A 22,424-nucleotide genomic window follows, 5' to 3' on the forward strand; every position below is an offset into this window, starting at 1 on the left:
GGGTCGCATGGAAGCTGCAGCCTAACCCAGCATTTAGCAGGTGAGAGGCAGGGTACACCCTGGACAGGTCTCATTTACCAGCATTTATTAAAACAAAGTTCAGATTTCACATCAACATGTTGCATATTTGCAGTTTAAAGAGCAAAAATTAAACCCAGATCAAAATGTTGTTAGAAAAAAATACTAACAAAACTAAAATTAATATATTAAAACTAAGAGGAAAAAAGGGGAAAATATATATAAGCAATAGTCACAATTACAAAAAGGAAACAATAGAGAATTATAGTCACAAAAATAAAATTAAAAAACATACTGTGTGTTCAACAAAATGAAATGATCTTAAACACATTTTCAAAATTTGAAGTTTTGCTGTGTTAAATGAGACAAAGCAAAATTAACAATGCTGAAAAGATAAAAGATGTGTTTATGTGTTGTTTTTAATAAAAAAATGTTAAAAGTCACTCTTGCTGATGGAGGAAATAGATGTTGAACAGCGAAGCTGCTGGTGATATAAAAGGTTAATTGTGCCTAATGATACTAGGATTGAATAGCTGGAAGGTGCTAACCTGAATTTATTGCACTTTTGATGGACCCCCAACTTAACAGTGTGAGGTCATATATTATTTAACACTAAATATTTGGCAAAGAAAATTATTTATCGATATGACACTTGAGCCAAAACAACATCTTAAAAATGTTCATCAGTAAACAAACTATGAGTTGGGTTTGCACATGTGTGTGTGGATGCCCACATGTTTGTCTGCATGTTTTTGTTTTTTTTCTATTTGGTAGTAGTTTTTTTTTTTATTTTGGAGGCAGATGTGATTTAAAAATAAAAAAAAAAACTGTGAACTTCAACAGTCTGCTGATGTGTGGTTGTCTCCCTCCTGTGACAAAGGAGATCTGGCCTCCTTCAACTCTTCTCCCTCTCCGCTCCCGCTGCTGCCACCACTTTCAGCTGGATAAACAACCACACACATCTTCTGGCCCAAGTATGTCATTTTATCTGGTAGAAGAGAGCAACAAAGACCTTTAGCACAGATTCATCATGTCTTGAAAGAAGCAAAATAAATGTTTTTACCTTACATTTTTTTATTCATAAACAAACTAGCTCACAATGTGAAAAATGGCTAAAGTTCCTTTTTGATTAAATCAATTTCATTCTATAAATTGTGTGTGTGACAACATATATCATAAATAGACATCAGTCCTAATGTTCTTGCACTATGAGGAAATGAGAAGCTAGCTTAAGCTTCAATGCAAAAGCAGCCAGGGGTTAGCGACTGCTCCATAGGCAGAACAAGTTAGTGCTAGCTGCTAGCCACCAGGATTAGACTTAGCAGCTGCTAGCTGCTGGGATTTGGTCCAGGCCCAGTGAGCCTCATTATGAAAGCCCTGAAATAACATCTAGGGACGGATGATACCAACATTTTTCCTGTTGATACAATATCATTAGTTTAGCCTTTCATCAATATCAATATCTGTACCTTTTGACCCTTAAAAGAATATCACGATTGTGCAGTGTGCATTGTGTCTGTATTGCTAGAGTAAAATGAAATATAAATAAAACTCAAGAACATAAATATTTGAAAAAAATACTTTTAAAAGAATAATAAATCATATTGAGTAAATTAAAATAGGATGACAATAAATCTTTTTAAAATGATAAAGTTTTTAAACTACAGATCAAAATAAGATTATTCACATTTATTAAATAGAAAAAATGCTGAAATAATATGACAAATATAATGAAACATAATGTGCAATAACGTGCATTAAACTGGTAAAATATCAAAACAACACCTCATTATCACTAACAGTAACAGCATCATCATGCCATCATGAGATATGATCAGCTACCATATTTATGTGACATAGAAGGAATACACTGTTGCTGGGCTTTGCACACAATTTTATTCCCTAAAATTCTCAGAAGTGAGAACAAATAGTGTTTTGTATCAGCAGAGTCATATCTCGATATTAAAAAAAGTACTAAATCCAATGTTTTGACTGTCTGATATTGAAGTATCAGCTCCAGAGTACTGATATGCCCATTAGGATATTGCTAAATTCCCATTTACTGAAAAAGGAAAAGGTGTTGAGTCAGACCTGAGCACCCTAACCCTAGTTTTTTTCCCCATAGCAATAGTTCAGATAGCTCATTTCATCTAGCTTCCAGACTAAACCAAGCTAAACTGCAACAGCTTCACAATGAAGGCACAAACATGCGAGCTACATCGTCTTTTTCTCATGTCAAATATTAAAATACACTGTGCTATGCTATGTTAAAAAAATGCTGTTCAGCTAGTCTGAGATACGCTTATGAAAAACATTGAATCTATGTGCCTTTTATAACCTCACTTACCAACAAAAGCACCAATGCACTTTGGCTTGTTTTCCCAGTAGACTCCCAGAAAATAGACCGGGACACCAGTCAGCATGATGGCGAGGCCGATGCCACACACCACGGGCTCTGAGTAGAGGGAGAAGATGAGGAGGAAGGCCCAGAAGATGAGGTAAATAACCGGCCATATCAAGCTGATCTGGAAAGGAAGACAAAAACATTTACAACCATGCAGAGAGAACTGCTTAGCTGAGATGTGAATCTATTCTAACAATTCTAACTGTTCATAATAAATGGTCTGTTCTCAGTTTTATTTGATGATAATCTTGAAAGATAAGTTTTTTTTTTCATTTGACATTATCTGTTTTTTTTCTTTTTTTAAAATTTATTACAGACATTTAGTATATAAAATAAGTCTTTGCCAAGGTTGTGTTTAATTAGTAGTTGCTAAAGTGTTACACATGGTATTTATAAACCTGAAATAGACAAAAACACATAGGACAACATGAACACACCTTGATCGGTCGGTGCATGTCGGGCTGTTTAATCCGCAGGACGATCTGCCCGGCGACAGTGACGCCATAAAAGAGGTAGTTGATGAAGCCCACATAATTGATAAGAGTGTACATGTCGCTGGTGCACAGCATAAGTAGGGTTGAAAGGCACTGTGGAAAAAGAGCGGTATCGTTTGTAGCTGCAACTTAACTTTTTATTTCTGTAAATGGATTTGCTTAAAGTGTTGAGTTACAACAGCAGTGGTGAGAGAGGTACTTACAGTGAAGAGCAGAGCAGGGATGGGAGTGCAGCGTTTCACATGAATCATAGCCAGCAGACTGGGGAGGTGGCCCTCTCTGGCTCCAGCAAAGAACAATCTGCAAATGCACAAATAATACAAATAACATAAAAAGTCAAGTTAATTCAATAGTAGCCTACATCCAAGTATTTTTTTCTGATAATGAACTCTATGAGAAAAAGTCTAAATAAAATGAAGAATTTATAAGCAAAAACATTTTTAGACTTAAGCTTGTAATGTCATAGAAATTAATCACAGTACAAGACAGAGAACGGCTTTTGTTCCACTAAATAAATTAACTCCCCACTGTCTACTATGCTGAATCTCTATATATATCTTTATGAGGAGCACATAAACTACTCAAAAAAGTGGATCTACTTATGAGCAACAGCCTTCTTACAACATCAAGCCAACTAACCGTGAAGAGGTGAAGAGGGAACCATTCACTCCCCCGAAGGTTGAGAGAGCCACAGAGATGGGCATAATCCATGCCATGACACCTAGCAGCTTCTCACCAAACGTCTGGAAGGAGAGGATGAAGGTTAGAGGTTGGATGCAAGAGCAAAGTACAAAGGTACAACAGGGTCCTGACTGTGCATTTAACAACAGGGGCCACTAGAGGGCAACAGTCACTAAAAATAACAAAGTGTTCAGTCAATAAAGTCACAGGACTTACCACAGCAACAGCGTTTGAGGCAAGCAGCTCCTGTGGGCTCATGGCTGTGACGTAGGCGATGTTGGCAAAGACGTAAACAAAGGTCACAAGGGGGATGGAGATGAAGATGGCACGTGGAAGGTTTCTGGAGACAATACAACATACTATTTAGAGCTCACACAACAAATGGAAGTAAAGAAGGAATTAAACGTTGAAATAACAATTGTTGGCTTACAGCAAGGATACTAATGAACAAAAAGCTTAATGAAACACAAGGTTGTTTAAAAATATTGGCACAGGAAATTAAGTTGAACAGAGAAATAAAATTTCTCCCATGTTAAACTCAATAAATAGAGAGTTTTAATGAAAAGGATTAAACTGGGAAGCCTTGCTGGAATGTGACTGCTTCTTACTGAAATAGCAAAGAGCGGCTTTTAAATTAGCCATATTCCAGTTGTCTTAACACACCAGACAGATATCTGCAGGTAAATGACATGCATTTAAGTGTCTTACACGTAGGGATCCACCAGCTCCTCTGTGACGTAGTTGAGGAAGTTCCAGCCTCCATAGGCGAAGGAGCCTTGGAGGAAAGCTAAGGCTATCAATCCCACATCATATTCCTGGAAGGGCTCAAAGGCATTGGCAGGCTCCAACCAATAGTAGTCTCCTACAGGTGGAGGGCACATAATACAAAAGAAGAAGCACCATCTTTAACTGGGAACTGCATATACTGAAATTTTTGTTATACTTTTAGGAAAACTCAGCTTTCTCTGTGTTACTTGCTTACATTCATATGACATGCTCCAGGTAATTACAGCTGATCATTTCTAATTGTCTCTGGTTAACTAAACCTATTATGGGGCTAAACAGATTGGTTCTGCATTAAGTTTGGTCTTTTTGTGAGGACCAACCCACCCACCAACCACACCTTAAAACCACAAAATACGTTTCTACTGAAGCAAAATTCTAAATAACCGTTGATCATTTTACATACAGTAAGCTAAAATCTCCCATCAGATCAGCTGTCAAACTCTTCATTATCTTCAAAGACTTGAAGTACTCATATTTCCATTTAGTTGTTTCAGGGAGTCTGTTCTTCATGGCCCCTATTAAAACTGTCCCTAAGCCATGTTTGGACTGTAAGCCCCCACAGTCATGCTGACATTATCAATGTGAGTTTTAACCCAAAAGGCCCCAGCAACTCGCTGACCCCTGTGGAAGCCGTGTGGAGTCTATACTGTCCCAAAGCACTGGAGATGTCCCCAATGACCGCAAATCTGAGATTTTTTGCTTTTCACACATACACACAGAAGCCTTTAGGTGAAATATGCTGAGGACATCTGCACTCTGGTACAGATGGCCGCAGTAAGCTTACCCTTGCAGATCTGCACAATGCCCATGATGATGATGAGGGCGAGGGCCAACAGCTTGCCAGCAGTAAAGATGTCCTGCACTCTGGTGGCCCACCTTACACTGGAGCAGTTAACCCACGTCAGCAGCACTAAACAAACAAAGAAAAACAGACTTGGAATTTATTTAACTAAAATATATTCTACTTTCTCTTTCTGATAGAATGGATTTTGGTTTATTAAAAAAAAACTTATTCCATGATGTTGGAATAATCAAATTTATATTTTTTAAGTAGCTTGTTATTAATGATTATTTCTGGGTTTTACACTGTGAAATATTCAAACTCAAGTCTTTTCACTTGAATCGCAGTAACATTACTGCAGCTATATTTACTCTGCATATCTGATGCCTTACAGTATCTTACTAGCTGTCCAAAGACATTTGCCTAAAAATTTGATTTTTGCAACCTGTTGCATCTACATTAGAACTTGCAGGGAAATTCATTCAGACGCAAGTGTTGGAAAAGTTGGGAAATAATGTTGTTTATGAGGCCAAGGGAAGAGGAACATTTATCGATTAGTCGCAATGATACATTCATGCAAACATAAATTTACTAGTGACATTGTAAGTCGTAGAGGTCTACTGGAAAAGAGAAGATTATGAAACTGGTTATTTGTTACTGTAGTGTCTAATTATTAGCATTATGCAGGTAGTTTAATCACATTTAGATATAAGAGCAAATTTAGGCATAAGGGTATGTTTCTGTGAGTATTACATGGATCCAGGAAACACAACGACCTTCAGTGTAGAAAGTATCACTTGAACTCAGCAAAGTCAATGAACGATTAACCATAGGAAACGCTCCATGACTTTATGTTAGCCTCAGGGGAGGTGTAGGAGGGGAAATTAGAAATTTTTCTTTGTTTGTGAACATATATAAAGGCCACTGATATAGATGTTCAGTGGTATTCTTTAAATTGGCCAGAGACCTCACAGATACACAAATCTGTTTGAGATGCCACTTTTTCCTCATACACCATTTTTTTTTATTATTCATCAAGATGGCGTCCAGAGCTCTTTTTACCTCTCAACTATTTTTCCATCATCTGCTTCAAGTAGTTCACTACCTGTTGTTGAATTGGTTTTATGGGACAAGATGCATACACCAAACTCATTTCTCATGACGCTCATCTGGTAACTAGCAGGAATAAACTCTAAAAATGTTTTTAAAAGCTTTTTAATTGACTTAAACTGAGGATGACATGAAACATATCATGCAGGTTATGTCGGGTTTGAGCTGTACTGTTGAGTACAACAGGCCACTGGGTTCAGGACAATAGGGTGCCGTCATTTAAAAGCCTGTGGGGATTAAGTTCATCATGTTAAATAACTCTGAGCTGCCACTGCAGGGAACAAAGACAGATGCACATGAGCAGGCATGCATGGATCTGCATCTACTGAGTGTTAGATGCAAAACTACAATGAGGTACACAGCAGGGCTTGCACTCTGGATGTGATTTTAGTTTAAGCCAAATTAAATTGATGCTGCTATGAAGAGGGGAATAAATGCCACACTGTGCAAGCCGTTTAGTCTATGACTTGATTTATGCTTTGTGTATAAACACACAAACACAGGCAGAAACAATAAATAACATACAGCTGACTAATTGTCAAACAATCCTCAGTAAGTACACGTTAAACTTCTTAATCCATCAAACTGTTAACAGATTCGTTGACTTTTTTTTCCATAACACCAGTGATTAGAGCAGCAAGACAGACATCTTCTTCCTCTTCTTTGTTAACTGGCAGACTGGATAAAAACCTGATGGTGCACTCAATCATGGAGCTGTATCAAAGTTAAGTGACACTGTGTGGAAACTTGCCTAGTTAATTATGAGCCTGTTGGAAAGCACAGCAGTGGAATTTGCTTGCAGGTTTTTGAAACAGTACACCTTAAAAAACTTTCCAGGTTTCCAGGAAGAGCTCACCAAAATGGCCAACAACCAGTGGCAACCGATTCAACTGCAACTAAATCTGTTTGTAGCCTGATAATTATGTAAATAGGTAAGCTTCTATATATATATTTATATATTTTTAAGGAAATCCTAGTTATGCCAAGGGACAGATGGAGATAAAATCACATACGGTACATTCTGCCCCATAAACATGGATGACATCATAACTGAGAGGATGCTGCTAACCTCTTACCCACTTTTTCTCTTAAAAGCAACAGGAGACAAACAGGGATAAATCATCAGCAAGACTCCTTTTTCTGCTGACAGCTGCCTGAAAAAATCTGTCCAATCGACTCAAGTGAAGTTATAAACAAACTGGTTGGCCTGCAAACCCGTTGAAGACGGATATTTAGTTTTTTTCCAAAACTAAGCACATTGTGATTGTTGGAAATGGAACAAAAAAGTTCTTTAAATGTAGGTCAATGTGTGAGAAATACAAAGAGTACAAGTAAAAGTGTTCAGACAGTTCTTCTCCTTGGTTGCTCAATCCTGGAGATTTGTTGTTACCCCTGACTATGAGGACGTGTTCTCAGGCTGTGCTGCGTTTCTTGTGGCAAATTAGATGAAATCTGGGATTTTCTGCAAATACACTGACATGCAATCTAAAAATCACACGAGCAGAATTATTTCGGCTTTGAAAGTAGCAGACTTTCTTTGACAATATTTTTACTGTGCTATATTAATCATTTTACACCAGAAAAAGTTTTGAGTTGCTCTTATAACTCTGCCAGTCCCAATATTACTAGTAAAGAAAACTGAAAACAGTGTAGTTTCCATAGTACTATTAACATAAAATGGTAATGAAGCAGGTTATATTTTGTTTGCCCAGTTTAAATGTGTTTCGCATGTTGTACAATCTGTTGGAAAGTGATGTTTTGAAGCTTTTAAACCAATCAGCTGACTTTATCTGCCTTTCAGCAACCAATGTTCCTTGAGCTGGAACACGTAGAGAGCAGACTAAGAAGAGAAAACATCAATAAACAACATTACAGTGACTTCAAAGTTTTAATTTGACTTGTGAGTTTTCCAGTATAAGTATGACAGCTCCACCTATTCAAGTTCTCCCAGCTTTAGTTTTTTTCTTTGTGTTAGACTCACTGAACCTTTGGAGGAACATACAAGAACCAGTTTCCATTTAATCTCAGTGGAATATGTTTGGAACAAGTTCACTACATATATAACAAGTTTAATATATTAAAGACACAAATAAATCCACTCATCATCAGTTTTAAGAAAAATCAAAACCCATTATTCCCCCTAAATCTCATTAGAGCTGCAGGAGTTGGACGGGAGCTCCTGGTAAAACTCGTGTTTATAGAACACGTTTGGAAAACTTACAACAGGACGTTTGTCAGGTCAGGCTATTAACATGGAGCTGTTTAGTAATCACCACACATGTATACATTGTGCACATTCTTTCCCAGTGTCTGTGTCTGTCTTTCTTTGTGTCTGAAGGCTGTCTGCAGTATTTGACTCATGTGTGTGAAGCGTTATGGGATTAAACCGACCACTGTCATGCCAGCGCCAACTAATCTCTCCATTTGTCTTCACACATTAACCACACGTTACACTCTTTTCTTCTCATTTTTACAAGTTAGGTGGTTTCTCTCATAAATTACATTTAACTGAGAGTTGAATAACACAAGAAGCGCCCAATAACAAAAGGGAGAGAAAAACAATTCAGCCAGGTAAACGCTGCTGCAGGAAAACATGGGTTTTGGTCACCTTTGGAGGCAAGTATCATTGTTTTATGTGTGACTTTTACTGAGTTCCAGTGATTCTTACTGGTCACAGTGTTGTTTTTCAAAACACAGACTTGTTTCAACAGGTACATTCTTCCCCTTTTTGTCATTGACTGGTAAATGCAGGCCCGATTTCAGCTTATAAAGTAACCCATTTAAGTCGGTTTTATATTATATGTAAATTGTGTACGTGCATTTTAAATCAATGTAAATTCTCCTTAAAGTGAAATATGTTTGTGACATCAGGTGTGTTCTGGGTAAGCAGATTAAATGTACTACTCACAGAGACAGACGGCAGCTAACAGCCGGAGGCCATTCTCTGGTGGAAAGCAGGTGGGAAACAGAGGCTGGAGTACGTAGTTGGAGAAAGTCAAGGCAATTACGGCCTGATTGGTTGGGTAGATAACCAACACGGCAATCCACAGTCGCAGGAACCTGAGACACACAAAAAAAAAAAAAAAAGATTGTATTGTTACAGACAGATTTATATGTTGCACAAATGCTCCCACGGTGGGTTATTAGGGGTTACATGACACCAAAACATCTGGTGTCAGGGTATTAAAAAATGTCATGGATTCTTGGAAAGCATAGATGGGTCTTGCTAATCTAAAATTTAAAAATGTAAAAACACTTAAAGCTAAAAGAAATTGATGACAGAAGTTGTCAGAAAGTGAATAAAATACACAAAATCATAATTCTTGCAGCACTGGAAACCAAACAAATAGAAAACCTTTTAAATTAAAAAATGATCATTGGCACCAAAAATAACACAACTGATAGTAGACATGACAAACAACATTCACCTGTCCTGAAAAACAGCACAACAGCTGACACTCAAGCTCGATAAATGAGGAAAGGCTGAATTTTGACCTGATCAGAATAGCTACACAAGATAAGAGCAGTAAAGTCCAGGCAACACAAAAGAGTTCACTAAGTAACTAAGCTGACTCTGTGAGTTATATGGTGAGTTCGATTTTTACTCGGAAATCGGATTTTCCAAGTTCCCAGTCAGAAATGCAACAAGAACGCCCCTTGAAGTCGAATATCTGACTCAGAAAGTTGAGGAAGGCTCACTAGCTCTGACTTCACCCATTAAAGATGGCTGATAATTCCCAGATCGGACTTCTGACCTACGAGTCAAATCGAATGCACCAATAAGACACATAAACGGATTAATACTGCCGTGCTGAGATGTGATGAAGGAGAGGAGAAACAGTGTGAGGCTTAGCCAGGTTTATTAGTACTAAGCACACATGCGGCATTTCCATGGAATTTTTTGAAAGCTTATGAAGGATCATAACACCTGACTGCATTAAAGGGACTGTAACCCACTGGAATGTGTTTGATGAAGGAATGTCAAATAGTGACATTACTGTATGTGGGGTGGACTCACATACTAAAACGCTATCACTTTTTGTTGTATATCTCAATCAAAGAGCCTGTCATATTTGAGGTCTACAAATTGTGCTGCATTTTCTGTGTCTCTGAAGAAGGACGCCTTAACGTTTTTGCTTTTTAGCTTTGCTAATAAAAACTAATCCTTCATCAGTATTTATAGAGCTCACTTAAACTCATGAGAGAAATGAGTGAGACATGCTCTACTAATGCTTTGCACAATGATTTATTAGCTCAATAATATTAAAGATTTTACATTTACTTAGTAAACTGCATTTTAAGGGAATGACTAACCTTGAAGGAGTCAAAGCTGATATACTTAACCCAAGGTCCTGACTTGGAAATACAAATTCTTGTTGACGTTTTCTTTGATTTGTTTATTCTTAAGGTGGTAAGTCCTCATTTGCTATCAATGCAGTATCACAGGCAAGTCTATACACAGCATTAAAGTTTGCCAAAGAACCAAACTTGTACACACTAGTGAAACATTGCCCATAACAGCAACATTTTTAACATAAAGACTCCCAAACAGGAGAAAAATGTTGGTTCTTTTGCACAGAGGAACGAGCCAACAGTGAAGTCCAGAATTTTACAATTTTGGCTTGGTTGACATCTACCAGTTATTAATGACGTTAAAATGAACAGGAACAGGTGCACTGCTTCCTCGGCCTGTGCTGTATTTTTTTTCAGGAGGCATATGAAGCTGGAAAAAAAGATTACAGCATAACTGAGAGGTGTAGTTTATGCCCTAGAAACTAGATGCTGTTAAACAATAATAGAATAGAACTTTATTTGCCATTGCAACAAAACGTACAACAGAATTACAAAAGGTTGAAAAGGGAGCTGTTTCACTGCTTATTTGTGGTATTTTGACAAAGGCATTTCACCAATATTTCATTAATACCTCAGAAAATTGTATCAACTTGTGAAAAAGGACATAATATCCATCCATCATCTATACTGCTTCACCCACGAAGGGTCGCAGGGAAGCTGGAGCCTATTCCAACATTTAGCAGGTGAGAGGCAGGGTACACCCTGGACAGGTCACCAGTCCATCGCAGAAGACACAATATGTCTTCTTTAAATCATCATTTGAGATATCACATTGACTTGATAAAGGATCTGAATGTGTAAAATCTATTGTCTCTACAGTGGACTTTAATGATGTTATCTAACCCTCATCAGTCTGAAATAACAATAGCCCTTAGTACTTGAAACACTAAACATTTATGTGTACTCTTTTGAAAGCTCAACTTTGCCTGGCTGCTAAGACAAAGTGATGGAAGTATTTCCTCTTTTGCGGTAATTGACTTATAAGAACATGAAACAGCTTCCCGCCTCCACTCCCCATATACAAACACACACATATACATAAATGGGGACAAAAGGAGCAGAACAACAAAAATAACCATCCCTTGAACATGGTTTATGTATGCAAGACTGAGGGCACAGAAAAACACTTCAAACTGAGCATTTGAGGCCACAAACTACAAAGTGTGCAGAGGTAAAAGTTCATTGATGTGTATAGATAGCTGTTCAACAAAGAGACAAAAACAGTCTTTGGCTGTTATGACTAGTAGAATTCCTCTCCAAAAAATACCCTGATGGTATGTATCCTTGGAATAGTTGAAATAATAAAAAATAAAACAATGCTCAAATCTGTGTTTACGGTCTGGCAAACAATTGATATTGTTCAGCCAGGAATTTAACTTTGCAAGCCTAATAACAGAAGGAGGCTGTGGGCTGTAAGTCAACAAAAAAATGGACTACAAAGAGTTTTTTTTTTTTTTTTTACGTCTTACTTCTTTTCTTTGGGGCATTTGGAGCGCAGATCTTCCACCAAGCCCAATAAACCAGAATAAGCTAGTCAACACCAAAGCTCCTCCACTAAGTTTGATCAAATTTGGTTTTTGCATAACCTGTTATATCTTGTAATATAACAAATATCACGCCTTGTATGATCTGCAAATGTGCCAGAATATACATGTTATTGTTCCCAACAAATAAAAGAGTAAATGTAAACATGCAAACTCACCCCGCCAGTCCACCGAAGATGTCTTTCACGTAGGAATAGTCTCCTCCTGATTTTGGGATGGTGACGCCCAGCTCTGCGTAGCACAGCGCCCCGATGGCAGTGATGATGCCGGTGATGATCCAGACAATCAGTGCCACCCCCACAGAGCTGGCATTCTCCATCACTCCCTTTGGACTGACGAAGATACCTGAACCAATAATATTACCTGGTGGAGGGGGACGGAAGGAACAAAGAGATCTGTCAGGTTTTGGTGCAAACTAGAAAAAGAGGTATCATTGGTCTACTTATATGGGATGTGTAACTCAGCAGTGAATCCTGTTCCCTGCTGCTTGGAGTGAGCTTGAATTCAGGAATTTAACAGACAGGGGGGTCAAATTAAGATATGCAGCTGAATTATTGGAAGTACAGGTTCTAGTTTGGGAACTTCTCTGATATTTGGAAGTAAAAGTGAGGCTATAACTTGTGAACATTTCTTGCCCGCTAATTCTTTGGTTCCTTGGGCTTGTGTCTTGTAGGGCTTCTCAGCCTATCTATGATGTGCCATAAGCCATTAAAGGTTAGGTAAAAGTTTCAAACTGATATCTTTATTGGTTACTATGTGGTAGCATTATGAACAGACATACAAAATGAAATGAATTCAACAAACTCAGCAGGAAAAAACTAAATAAGGAGAACTGAAAGGAAGAGAAGGGGAAAAAAGTGGGTTATAATATGCTGACTTAGCATTATGAGGAGATGGAGCAAGACAGAGAGCCAGGTGAATGAGTGCAAAGGAAGAAAAAAGAGGGAGGAGGGATGAGAGGTGGAAGCAAAGAGGGGAGAATAATGTCCTGACACACTCGATAAGCATCAGACGGCAGTATACACAGGATCTGAAAGATGGAAAGACGGGTGACTGGGTTCCTCCATAAAAGAACAGCCTCCTCTGATACAGTCGAGGCCAGAGGTCAGACTAGTCACTTTCAGGGTTGACTGTGGTTTGACTGCACTTGAACCAGTAAAAAGGCATCGAAATCAAAGATTACAGGCTTCAAATCATAACAGTTGAAGGATAGGCTGAATGGCACTTCACGGTACAAAAGTCAAAGGTATGAATGATACTGTTAAATTGTGCCTACACACTCACATCAACTGTGTGTTTGGATCTTCTGTAGCTTTTACGACTAATAAAGTGTAGGGCATGTAATACATGACTTACAACTAACAGTTATATCTATTGTGTGTGTCAGTGAGACAAAGTCCAGAAGTTTGCTAGTTCCTGCTTTTCTCAAATGAACGGCTTGTTGCATGAGCTGCAGTTTTAGATTACTTTTTTTTCTTTTAGATTTCAAACTACAGTATTTGGTCTCAGGAAATGTTGATGGGTTTTGATCACGATTATATCATATTTTCAAGACAATTCCCAAACTGTTGGTCAATATGATGAACAATGTCTAGAACTTTACACGTTTAAGCATCTGTTATTGACTTTTTTCTTGTGTAGTACTGGATTCTCTGACTTGGATAAATCCTAATACAATAATCATTTTCACCTTTAAACCAATAACAATGCTCTATGAAGCAATTCAAAAACTTTTTGAAAATAAAATGAGAAAACATAGCTGCTCTTCCATAGGTTTACTCAACGGACAGCAATCACATGTAACATGTGTGAGTGATGAAGACAGCTGCTTGCTTATGTAACTCCTGTTGCAAGTAAAAGGTAAAAAATGCGACAAATAAATTTCTCTCCTCTGATTGTATTGACATCTTTATAGCAGAAGGGGTCTACAGTGCTTGAACTTTAACATCCTGAAAAAAAAGGGGAGTGCTGACTCAGCATTAACTTTTCTCTCTTGATCATGTCAGCAGCAAAGAGTTTTGTAAAGTTTGTAGACACAGTTTAAAGTAAAATGCTGGTTTTGAATGATTTTACTTTTTTTTCCTTTTAGGAGCAGGCCTTCTTATAACAGTAATTATATATGCATGTGTGTGTTCAGGTCGTGTGTATCGCTTCACATGCATGTGTAAGACTGCTGACTCATGTGGAATCTTCAGGTTTCCTGTTCTTGCATTTTTACATCCTTTTGTCTCTGGGATGGTTTCTGGATCGCTGGCAATCAGAGACAAGCAGGGGTGCTGTCTCCATATCAAGAAAATGTAGATATTAAATAAGACAAAAAGTTAGAGCCATTATATCACTTGTTGTAGCAAACATCAGATGTGTCCTCTAAGGTTTCCTAAGTTCAGCTTTCATAAAGGATATTTTCATATCCTCTATTTTTAAAGAACTGCTGTTTCTCACAGGAAGAGGCTCAGCCAGGGACATGCTCCGTGAGCTCATTATTACTCTTGAACTTCGATGTTTTCTGACCACAGCAGTCTGGTCCACTGTTTCAACCTTCAGATTTTTTAATATGATGTGTTTAGACAAGTGTTTAGTCCTTATCTAGACTGTTTTTAGGATGGATGTTGATATTAGAAATTTTATTCGTGAACATATGCATATATATTTCAATTAATAATTATTATTTTACTGAAATAATTCATTATTTGCCTTTTAGAACAATTGTTTTATAGGTATATTTTAATAAATTAAAGACAACCCTAATTTAAGTGGACTTAACATTACCTAAGAGGAAAAACCAATGATATATAGGCCTTCTTGTGACTCATGGATGATACCACCACTTTGTCAAACCCCACTCAGAGCAGCAAAAGACTACTAATGTTAACATGCATCTGTGTGTTTCTACAACATTATTCTGTATTTAACCCTTATAAGTCTTTATAAAGCCCTGCATGATTAGTTCTTGCATTGTCCCTCCCATCAGTCCCTTTCAAAAAGCCAGGCAGCCTGCTGCTTGAGCCTCAACCAGAGCCTAACAGATGCTGCAGCTGCTGCAGCTTTGTGCATCTGATTTATTATTACACTGGAGGAATGTTTTAAATAGGCACATTAATATTCACAACGGTAATCAGAGGAATGGTGCAAGTTTGGTGTTGTCATTAAAGCAGCCAACCAAGGATTTAGGGTCTGCATTATAATTCTTTAAAAAAAGACAAGAAGCTTCCATGACAGCTGAAATCAGGGCACAATATTTAACCAACACTAGCTTTCAAAAGTTATTCCATTAAAAAGAATGTGGAGTACGGCACACTTAACTAAGCCAGGGAAGATAATTAAATAGCATTATCAGTAAGGGACCTTCTTTCAAGTGGTCAAAAGTTCACTTCTAATCCAAGTCCATGGCTTTGCACGTTCCTCAATTTCTGCATGTACTATATGATAGGCCATAAAAGCGTTTGAAGTCCTCCTTTGATCTGCCCTTTTCATGGAAACCCAGCAGGGCATGTTCATAGCAAACGGATACGAGAAGTCACCTGAGCTCAGGTCTCTCTTGCACATGACAACGTGAGCTGAATGAGCACGAATGAGTTCCTTGGTCAAGGACAGAAGCTCTGGCCAAGAACAGTCTGGTGACTTGCTGGTGGACTCTGAACAGCTATAAAAGTCCTCTAAGATGGAATGAAAGGGTCAGTACTGCCAACCTGTTTCTTAATAATCAGTAGATGAATGTAGAGAGATAGGTTAAATGATTTAGCTATCTAAATGGCCATTCACTGATACAATCGAAGGTGTGGCTATAGAGACAAGATGTTGTCAGCATACACATGCATCTTTTGTTTGCACTCAGACTTTGACAAAGTACTCAAATGTTTTTTGTCCTTGTCTTGGAAAGGTATGATAAACACTATTCTCTTTATAAACCGTATGTTAATTTGCTTAAGCTTCTGTAGTACTGCAATGCACATAGCAAAAATAAGATCCTTATAATATCACATCAAGGATTTAGGACTTGGGAAAACTCCAATGGTCTAACCCTAAATATGTCATTTTAATTTTTAACCCATACCATTTAAATTGAGTAGAAAAAAACTGAGAAAACAAGGAAATTTGCAAAGAATTGTGCAGGAAATGTTTCAAGCTTTCAAATTTGTTTCAAAGGTGAGCATGATGATATCTCACCAGGTACAGCATGTTACAACATCCATTATTTTATTTAAATAGAAGAAAAACCCCTCATGATGATACTGTATCTGTAGCATGACATGGAGCCACTTAATGTCACTGTGACAATGGAAGAGACATTAGTTTTATGTCTGTAAGTAAAAAGTAGGTGCAACTGCAATGTCTTCTGATGCTTAGCTGCAGCCACACCTGCACATGTTTGACCTTCATGGAAGAATCATCAGAGGACAATTAGTCATTCGTCTTCATCACAAATGACCTCATCATAACTTTGCAAATGAACATCTAAACAAGTCTGACGCATCTTTACAAAACAAGTGCTGACAATTGTGCCATTTTGCACAAAGTATGTTTGAAGAAAGTGTGCAAGATTTCATGAAAAGACCACCTCTCTAAATACAAAGCACACTGGCTTGGGGCTAGAGTCATAGTAAGTACCACATGGAAACAATTCACTTATAGAAAAAAAAGGAGGACTGGATTCAGTTACACACTAGTAAGTTCTTAAAAGAAATTTCATACTTTTCCAATAAAAAAAGGCTAAAAAATAACAAAATTAAAAATATTGTACAAGCTGAAATGCCACTTTAATAAAATGGCTGCTTCTCATATTTCACTGTTTCTGTTTTCTTTGCTTCCTCAACCCTGTCTTTTTCTTGTATCGAACATCTTTGGAATAACTCCTGCATGCTCACTGACACCCTCTCTTCCATCCTACCTCCTGTTACCATGGAAATGGACAAATGAGTCACCACCTTCCTTTTCTTTAACTAGTGAAGGTCAATCTCAAGAACACACTGGACAACCTGTGCCATCAAATCCTTAACTTTGCATTGATAAGAACATCTGATGGAGTTGTTTCTTCACTTATTTGCCATCTGCTCTACCACATTATCTGGCCCCAGTAGTCCCTATCATTGTCGACCCTCCATCTTTATATAGTTAAGATATAGGAACAATAATGCAATGTTAAGTTTAAGCGAAGACAGCAGCAAAGTTTAGCACTGATCATTTTTGGCAACTATATTTTTATAAGCTTACACTGAATCCTACATTTACCAAAATGGAAATGAATCCACTAATCAATGACCTGAATATTTTTACTGTCTTTGTCTTTAGAAATCAGCATCCTGAGCTACTCCATTCAGCAATGAGTGCACAAGCTTAAAAATAACTAAAGTTTATGATTAACACCTGGTTAAAGCTGTATTTGTCAAACAAAATCGACAAAATCTCCATAAACATGATAACTGTGGAGCAGTCTGTGATTTCCCACATGCTGTAAGCCTGCCATCTAACATGTCTCACTTTGTCCAAGTCATGTGAGCTCTGAATGGATTAATCCATTCAGGATCAGAGATGAGTGAGTGTGATGACATCCTCATTAATGACTGCAGAAAGATGATGAAAGCTTAGCTATTTAACAACTTTTAAAGGGGCAGAGGGAAGGATATTCTTGCAAGACAGACTGAGAAGTAGCTGGCTTTATTTAAAAAAGTTACAAATAAATCATTATGTTTGCACTTAGGTTATCATCACATGCGTGTCTGTGCTGGTTTTTAATCTCTGAGTACCTTATTTAATGCAGGGGATATCAATACAGAGTTTGTTTGTATGACCCTCAAATGTGCAGTTTGCAACATGGATGCACTGAATAAAGAAAGAGTTAAACCATCCGACAAAACTGACTCACTTACCCACAATAATACCACAAGCGCTCACAAGCCCGATCTCCTTCTTGAGCGCAACTCCTCCAGACTCCTTCTCAGAAGCCGCATCCTTGGCAGAACCCGCCGTGCTGCTCCTTTGTCTTGGACCGTCCGTCATGTTGATGGCTGGATTTGACTCCTACTTGTTTCTTCTTTTTCTTTATAGTCAATTTCGACTTGACAGACCCTGATGTCCGTGCACTCGCGTCGCCTTGAGCTTAAGCGTCCACTCTGCGCGCAAAACTAAAACGTTTCGCACTTATCTGATGAGGAAGGTTGAATGTTGCGCTGTCAGCACCTTTTGATAAGGATTGTATTGAGGATAGACTAAAACAACAAAAAGAGACCAAGGAGCGCAGCAAACGAAGGCACAGTTACAATTCCTGCCTGCACCAAATTGTCTCTTGATGATGACACAGGTGGTGCGCGCTTTTAAGTCCACTTATGAAGCAGGAAGCGTATATTCCAATGGTAGTCTCTTAAGGTAATAAGAAATTTTTTCGTACTTATGGGGTGGAAAACTGCATCAGACCAGTTCTTAAAACGTTTTTGTATATATCTATCTATGTAGATATATACAATCTATCTATATAGATATCTATATAGATTTATACCATTTACCATTTTAGATTTATACATATATATAAAAGCTCAGATTTTACTTGCTCCAGGTAGGAGAGCATACAAAAACATCCTCTCTGTACGCAACCAAAAGGTGCTCCAGTAGGAGACGAAATGCACTAAAGTCAGGTCTTCTTCTTAAATATCCAATCTGTGCAGCTTAGACACGAATTGTTTTTGGGTTGATATACAAACTCTCTTTCATATAAGTACATTATAGCACCGCCCAATTTCTGCCTTCCCCAGCTTGTTTTCCTCCCACAGCTTCTCCAAGACCCACCCATCAGCTGTTCCTTCAGTAGTCCCTCCTGCAGCTGCTGTACTGTAAACCTTTAAACACACAAACACAAAATCTAATTCTCTGCCAGCCTATATAGTGAAAAAAAAACAACAACAAAAAAACAAACAAACAAACAAACAAAAGAAGAAGGAAAAAAAAAACAACAACAACAAAAAAAACTCATCCCCATAGTTTCTGTCTTGACTATAGTGTCCCAGCCTTGGCCATTCATGTCTAGGGTTTCTCATTCACACTCATTATTCAAAAGGCAGAAGCCTGCATCTAAATTTAGCCCTTTCACAGAAACGTCACTACTCACTTAACATGCTCCATGACTGCCTGACTGCTCCCATCCTGTACATTCACATTGTAGAGGATCAGACACACACTTCTCACACTGCTGTCATAAACTGTGTTGCTAGGCTTGCTATTCCCTGATAAAACCTTACCTTTTGAAGAGTGTTTACCTACTCATCCTGATGTCTTGTAAAAGGAGAGTGTTATTCTATCATTATGATAATCACATTTTCTGATTTTATTGTAGCAAAACTATAGATTATGTGGCATTCTGCAAATGTTCTTTAAAATGTAGGTTGTTCTTGTGCATTTTGATGTAACAGCAGTACAAGTTTGTCCTAATTTTTTATCTCACTTCCCTCTACCTGCTGGGAATTTCTCTTTACTTTCTCTTAAAAGAGATCAGAGCACAGCTACATTTTGCAGCCACTCAGGGAAGGGATTTATTGTCTTTAAAAAAGGGTGTTCCAGCAGCACAAAGGCTTGCCTGCAAGACTGCGACAACTCCAATACTGTAACACATTTAGCTTTTATATCATCTCTTGTGATTTTACAGGAAATCCCAGGTTAACATAAGCAACTCCAGGACTTCCTTAACAACCACTGACACACAATGCTCTTAAAAACACCACAAAAAGCAGAGTCTGCAACACAATAGGGTCAACTGCACCACAACACATACAAGGTGCAGCTCCTGCAGACTAGACTTTTCAGACAGATGCAGCTGTTCCCAGTTCACTGGGGCTGTGTACTGAACCAGTGAAGCAGGAAGGAGTACATGTTGTGTTGATACTGGTCACTCACAGTACATATGCTTAGCTATTAGGAAACAGGTCAGCGGCCACCTTTCCTGAAGAGAATTAGTGGGGTCAGCAAGAGCTCCTTTGTTTGCTTGTTGTGGTTGATCTGAAGATCAAAACTTTGTGAATCCCTGTTTCCTTTATCCATTTAAGAGTCTTTGCCTGCTACAATAAACTATACATCTCATGTCATAGCTGGATTTACTTAATCATAAAATGGTTTGAGCGATGGTTAGGAAAAAGCTAAATCAGCTTGAGCAGTCTTGATAAAGTTTTGCTCTTTTATGACTTTTAATAATGACTCAGATGGAACAAAAAGTTCCATGTACGTAACCTCAGGAATATAACATCAACTTTAAGTCAAGGATAATAAAGGGAGGTGTATTTTTTTATTCTCTTTTGAGGTTAGTAAATTCTCAATACTTTCTGCTGATCACTACACCTAAAATGCTTTGGGATCGAATACATTGGCCTTTATTGTTCTGCTTGTTGTGGTGTTAATGGTTTTGCTTGCACACATCCTTGATCATCTTCTATCAATGACTGAAACCAAAGAGGCTTCATTCTCTGTTGTTTACCTATTAAGATAGTTTCTAATTACATCATTCTAACTGCAGCAGGTCAAAGAGATTTGAAGAAACTGTTCTGGGATTATCGGTTTGTGAAATGGTCAACATGTTTGAGCATGGAGAGGGGAGATTAGGGGGGGAAATGATGTAATTAAGCCTACCCAATACAAAGGAATGATTTTAGAAATAAGTATTAAGTTGTAATTCTGTGTTTTCCCAACAATCATCCAGTTCAGTCTAGTAAGTGTTAGGATTTATTTTCCTCTAGGTTGTTTATTTCAGAGTTCCTTTTGGAACCAGTCGGTCTGAATCCTGTTTCAAACATTCCTCCTTGTTGTTGCTCATTAATGTCAGATACTGAATATGCTGTGCTTGTGTTTAATTTTCAGACAGATATCTCATATGTTGGATGTCTAAAGAATTTTCTTATAGCTTGTAAGTGTCAGAAGCTATTGACAGAAATCAGGTATTCTTATCAAAATGAAATATTGCATATTGACTATTCCACTGATATAATTAAAATAACAGGCGCTGGGAAAACACAATCCAAGTCTGTTTAAAGTAGGATAAGATGCACATGTCTTACTTGTTTTTAATGATTCATTAATCTGTGTCGGTATTGCTTATTGGGTAAACGACTTGTAAAATATTGGCCAAAAATCCAATATTGTGCATCCCTAATAGCTGATGTTTATTGCTGTGTGTTTCCGTCTTACCAGAAAAGGTGTAATACGTACATTGCTCACAGTAGAAGTATGGATTAATGTCTAAATCCTTGGTTGTAAATTGTGAAGCAGAAATATATCCCCAGGCTGTCGTTTTTTCTAGGGCAACATTCATTCAAGTCAAAAGTCATCACCCATGACAAGTAAAATGTGTAAAACTAACTATGTATTTGTTAACTTGTAAGCCTAAACAATATCCTAAATGTTACCCTTACAATTTATAAGTGAGAAAGGAGAAGAAAAGCGACAAACTGTGCAAAGCTTTGTGTAGGGTGTGTGTAAAACTTCTAGTATGAAAGTCCACATATCAGCACTTTTCACCATTCCTTCCTCATTACAGAGTTTCAAAGCAAAGTATGTGAAGTAGTGATGTGATGATATATGCAAAGACATGGGAGCATGAATGTCATCCCATACCAAGATGGGCTGAGATATAATTACCAGTCTGCGGGAAACTGACTGAGCCATTATTATAAAACGGCATGTGGAGCAATGTAATAAAGGTATTAACAGTTGTTAATGTTTGATTAACTTATTGGATAATTTGCAAAAGCCCTGCTGAGATGTGGAAAAAACTGAGAAAAAAGCCAACAAACATGAATAGTTTTATCAGTATTCTTTGCTGTGTACACTGCAATGAGAGTAAAAGCAAGGTGGTTATGCTTCAGTTCACATTTGGATTTAGAGTAATGACTGAGCCTGACCTGCAGCTTTTAACAGGAGTATGATTTTATTCAAGCTAAACTAAAAGTAAGAAGATAAGCACTTAGCCTCCATGAGGCTGACATTAGTGGGTTTTGTTAAAATGTCCTGGCAAATATTTGAAACATGTGCACAATGTACAGAAACTTTTTTTCTGCTTTTAACCTAGTTTGTCCTCCGTAAACTTCACTGCAGTAAATTCAGCACAGGCTAAACTGGACTGCTCTCATGTGACTGATATTACCAGTTAAGAAAATTAGTTTATCTTTCTCTTATTAAGGCTGCTTGTCTGTATATTTAGGGTATTCTTGATTATTGCTCTGCTGCTATATCAAAACTTGTGTAGCAGTGCTTAAAAAAAGGGCAAAGTGAAGCTGAAA

At 37.7% G+C, this 22,424-nt stretch overlaps 1 protein-coding gene across 1 annotated transcript; it reads right to left on the reverse strand.

Moving 5' to 3' along the window:
- Positions 1 to 822: 822 nt before the first annotated feature.
- slc7a8a (solute carrier family 7 member 8a) lies at positions 823 to 18,829 on the reverse strand. Its single transcript, XM_041986070.1, has 11 exons — positions 18,039 to 18,829; positions 12,330 to 12,534; positions 9,183 to 9,334; positions 5,168 to 5,293; positions 4,306 to 4,459; positions 3,814 to 3,937; positions 3,556 to 3,659; positions 3,120 to 3,216; positions 2,860 to 3,009; positions 2,366 to 2,543; positions 823 to 1,006 (listed from the first exon to the last, which is right to left on the reverse strand). The coding sequence occupies exons 1-11, from the start codon at positions 18,166 to 18,168 to the stop codon at positions 855 to 857; spliced, it is 1,572 nt and encodes a 523-aa protein (XP_041842004.1). The 5' UTR covers positions 18,169 to 18,829; the 3' UTR covers positions 823 to 854.
- Positions 18,830 to 22,424: the final 3,595 nt, after the last annotated feature.

This window comes from Melanotaenia boesemani, chromosome 5, assembly GCF_017639745.1.
Source record: "Melanotaenia boesemani isolate fMelBoe1 chromosome 5, fMelBoe1.pri, whole genome shotgun sequence".
Classification (NCBI taxonomy): Eukaryota; Metazoa; Chordata; class Actinopteri; order Atheriniformes; family Melanotaeniidae; genus Melanotaenia; species Melanotaenia boesemani.

Excerpts from the sequence above, each read along its gene's own strand:
- slc7a8a (XM_041986070.1), bottom strand. The coding sequence starts at position 18,168 with ATGACGGACGGTCCAAGACAAAGGAGCAGCACGGCGGGTTCTGCCAAG. Across the intron at positions 4,460-5,167 it reads CATTGTGCAGATCTGCAAGG|GAGACTACTATTGGTTGGAG; the intron begins GTAAGCTTACTG and ends CTCCACCTGTAG. Across the intron at positions 3,660-3,813 it reads CCTCAAACGCTGTTGCTGTG|ACGTTTGGTGAGAAGCTGCT; the intron begins GTAAGTCCTGTG and ends CTCTCCTTCCAG.